The sequence below is a fragment of the Rhagoletis pomonella genome, unplaced genomic scaffold (assembly GCF_013731165.1).
Source record: "Rhagoletis pomonella isolate Grant_MI unplaced genomic scaffold, Rhpom_1.0 Rhpom_scaffold_00003, whole genome shotgun sequence".
NCBI classification, from domain to species: domain Eukaryota; kingdom Metazoa; phylum Arthropoda; class Insecta; order Diptera; family Tephritidae; genus Rhagoletis; species Rhagoletis pomonella.
In genome coordinates this window covers 29,931,436-29,934,172 of record NW_023458557.1, presented here as the reverse complement: position 1 = coordinate 29,934,172, position 2,737 = coordinate 29,931,436, and the positions used below count along the sequence as shown (strand labels likewise).

The window sequence follows — 2,737 nt, the reverse complement described above, 5'->3', positions numbered from 1 at the left end:
AGGTCGTTTCAAGGTTTTTAGTGTGCACTGACTTTTGAATATATCATCTAATAAAACACATGTAATAATTATACAAAAATTACCAGTAAATAAATACAACTAAATAAGCACGATAAAGATCAATGTAATAAAATTGAACGTCACCAAAAGAACTGCATATCCACAAATGTTTTTTTTTTAATGAAAGGAAACATTTTTTGGTGGCCCATGAGGGGAATCAGTGACTACACAAAGGACATTTGAAATCTTGCTACATACAACGCGAGGGAAGAAAACTGCACCAAATTTTACACACTAATATCATTTGCAAATCGCCTCACCGCTTGCATATATCGTAACCGCACCGCTACTTACTTATATACATCGACAGACATGGATGCTTCTAGAATAGAAGAATCGTTTAATTTAGAAAGCCTCATCGCGCTTCAAAGGGAAAGTTCAAAAATTGTTAAAGAATATCTTCCTAGGTTTAAGAAATATGCTCAGGACAGACGGACGGCAAGATTGTTTGATATGAAGCTAGAGGGTTTAAAAGAAAGGCGGCAAGAATTTCTGACTAGACACAAAATCATAGTCAACACAGCCACTGACACTGATGACGACTATTTCACAAATGATGAATACAGTGCATTCATCGACAACTACGATGAGGTGTTCTCCGAGCTCTCCGATATGAGAGATGAGAAGTATCCGACACAACCCCCGCAGCAGTCACAATTGCATCAGCCATTGGTATCACATCTTCAAAACGCTACTACTACCAAGTTCCCTGAGATACCACTGCCAACATTTTCGGGAAATGCAAAAGATTGGCCTAGTTTTAGCGACACATTTACGAGGATAATTCACCAAAATCCAGAGTTGAACTCTATTCAGCGGTTTCATTATCTTCGAACAGCGGTGCAAGTTGACCAACATAGAGATATTTTCGAATAGCCACTTTCGGAAGCGAACTACCAAATCGCTTGGGACATGCTTAAAGAAAGGTATGACAACCCACGGATAGTCTTCGAGGAACGAGTAGAAGAGTTTATTGCAATTCCATTCATGGCAAAGGAATACTCAACCGAAATGAGGCATTTACAAACTATGCTAAAGGGCTGCGCAACAGAATTTCTTCGCCTCAATGTTACACATATCAACGATCTACTCACTCATTTTGCGGTAAAGAAGTGTGCTCCGGAGACGCTGCAAGCTTGGGAGCACTATTTAGCATCTAAAACAACGGTACCCTCGTACTCAGATTTCGATAAGTTTTTTAGCAACCGCTTGATCAGTGTAACCAACATCGAGAGAAGCAGACAAATAGTACAAAAAACTTGTCCCCAAGAAAACGTGAAGACGAAACATTCCACGGACCTCAAACCCAAATCGGTACAGTCAAAACCTCATTTGCAACGCAAGTCCTACCATGTTTCCACATCCACGTCATCAACTAAAGAAAGGTGTTTCATACCAGAATGCAAAGGACCACATCACATTAGATCCTGCCCGGACTTTCTAGCGCGTGATTGTTTTGCTAAGAAAACAGTCGCCGATCAACTTCGTCTGTGCATAAACTGTCTAGGTAACACTCACTTCGTATCAAAGTGTCCAAGTAAAGCAAACTGCAAAACCTGTGGTAAACGCCATCACACTTTACCACATTTCACCTTCAGCGGTATTTCAGCAGCGGCTAGACAAGCGAGCCTCTGTCAACATCGTCAGCGCAAGCATTATCTACATTCGAAGCATCACAAGTTCGAACATACACTGCTAGCTTCTTACCAGAGAGAACAACGCAGTAGCCAGCAAAGGTACTCTTAGCAACAGCAATAATCCCAGTCGTTAACGTAAATACTGGTCGAAAAATGATTCTAAGGGCCCTTATAGACCAATGCTCTGAGGGGACACTAATCACAAGCCGCGCAGTGCGTGCATTAGGCTTACGTCGCACTCCAGTTGTCACGGACGTCAGCGGCGTAGGAGCAACCTCTGGTACAAGCACCGAATGTGTTAGTTTTCAACTACGTTCAAATCTCAATCCGCACTTTGAGACATTCGTACCATTAGCCTTTGTAATGGACACAGTCACATCGGACTTACCCAGCAATCAGATAGAACCACAGGCGTGGCCGCATATGGACGGTCTCGTATTGGCAGACCCCACCTACTTCAAGTCCAACAAAATTGACTTGTTGATTGGAACAGAAATGCATGCGTCTATTCTGTTACCAGACATCCGCATCGGCCGGCGTGATCATCCTATAGCGCAGAACTCATATTTTGGGTGGATTTTGTATGGTCAAGTGGCTCCCGCAGCTCCAACTGTCGACCCGTCAGCCACCATTCGTTGTCATCACACCGCAATCAGTCCACACTTGGAAACACTAGTTCAACGTTTCTTCGAGACAGAGGAAATACAAGAAGAGCGCGCTAGATCAGAGGAGGAACAATGGTTCATCGACTTTTTCAATCAACATTGTATTCGTCAACCAACGGGAAAATATATGGTACGGCTGCCGCTCAAATCTCACTTCGACCCAAACTAGACGTTGGGCCGATCTAAACAAATGGCCACCCATCGATTTCTGCAACTTGAAAAGCATTTACTGCGTTCAGAAGAACTGATGCAACGTTATTCAACTGGCATTCAAGAATATTTCGACTTGAATCAAATAGTTTCATCCACATCAACAGAAGAAGAACGTTTCCCTGCCACAAGCACAAACCAATCAGCAGTTACTGCGTGTGTATT

General features: G+C 42.7%; 1 protein-coding gene across 1 annotated transcript; it reads left to right on the top strand.

Annotated features, from left to right (window-relative positions):
* Window positions 1–1,850: 1,850 nt before the first annotated feature.
* Window positions 1,851–2,531, top strand: LOC118736161. Its single transcript, XM_036466258.1, has one exon. It carries the CDS (start codon window positions 1,851–1,853, stop codon window positions 2,529–2,531), a length of 681 nt encoding a protein of 226 aa, XP_036322151.1.
* Window positions 2,532–2,737: the final 206 nt, after the last annotated feature.

Excerpts from the sequence above, each read along its gene's own strand:
- LOC118736161 (XM_036466258.1), top strand. The coding sequence starts at position 1,851 with ATGATTCTAAGGGCCCTTATAGACCAATGCTCTGAGGGGACACTAATC.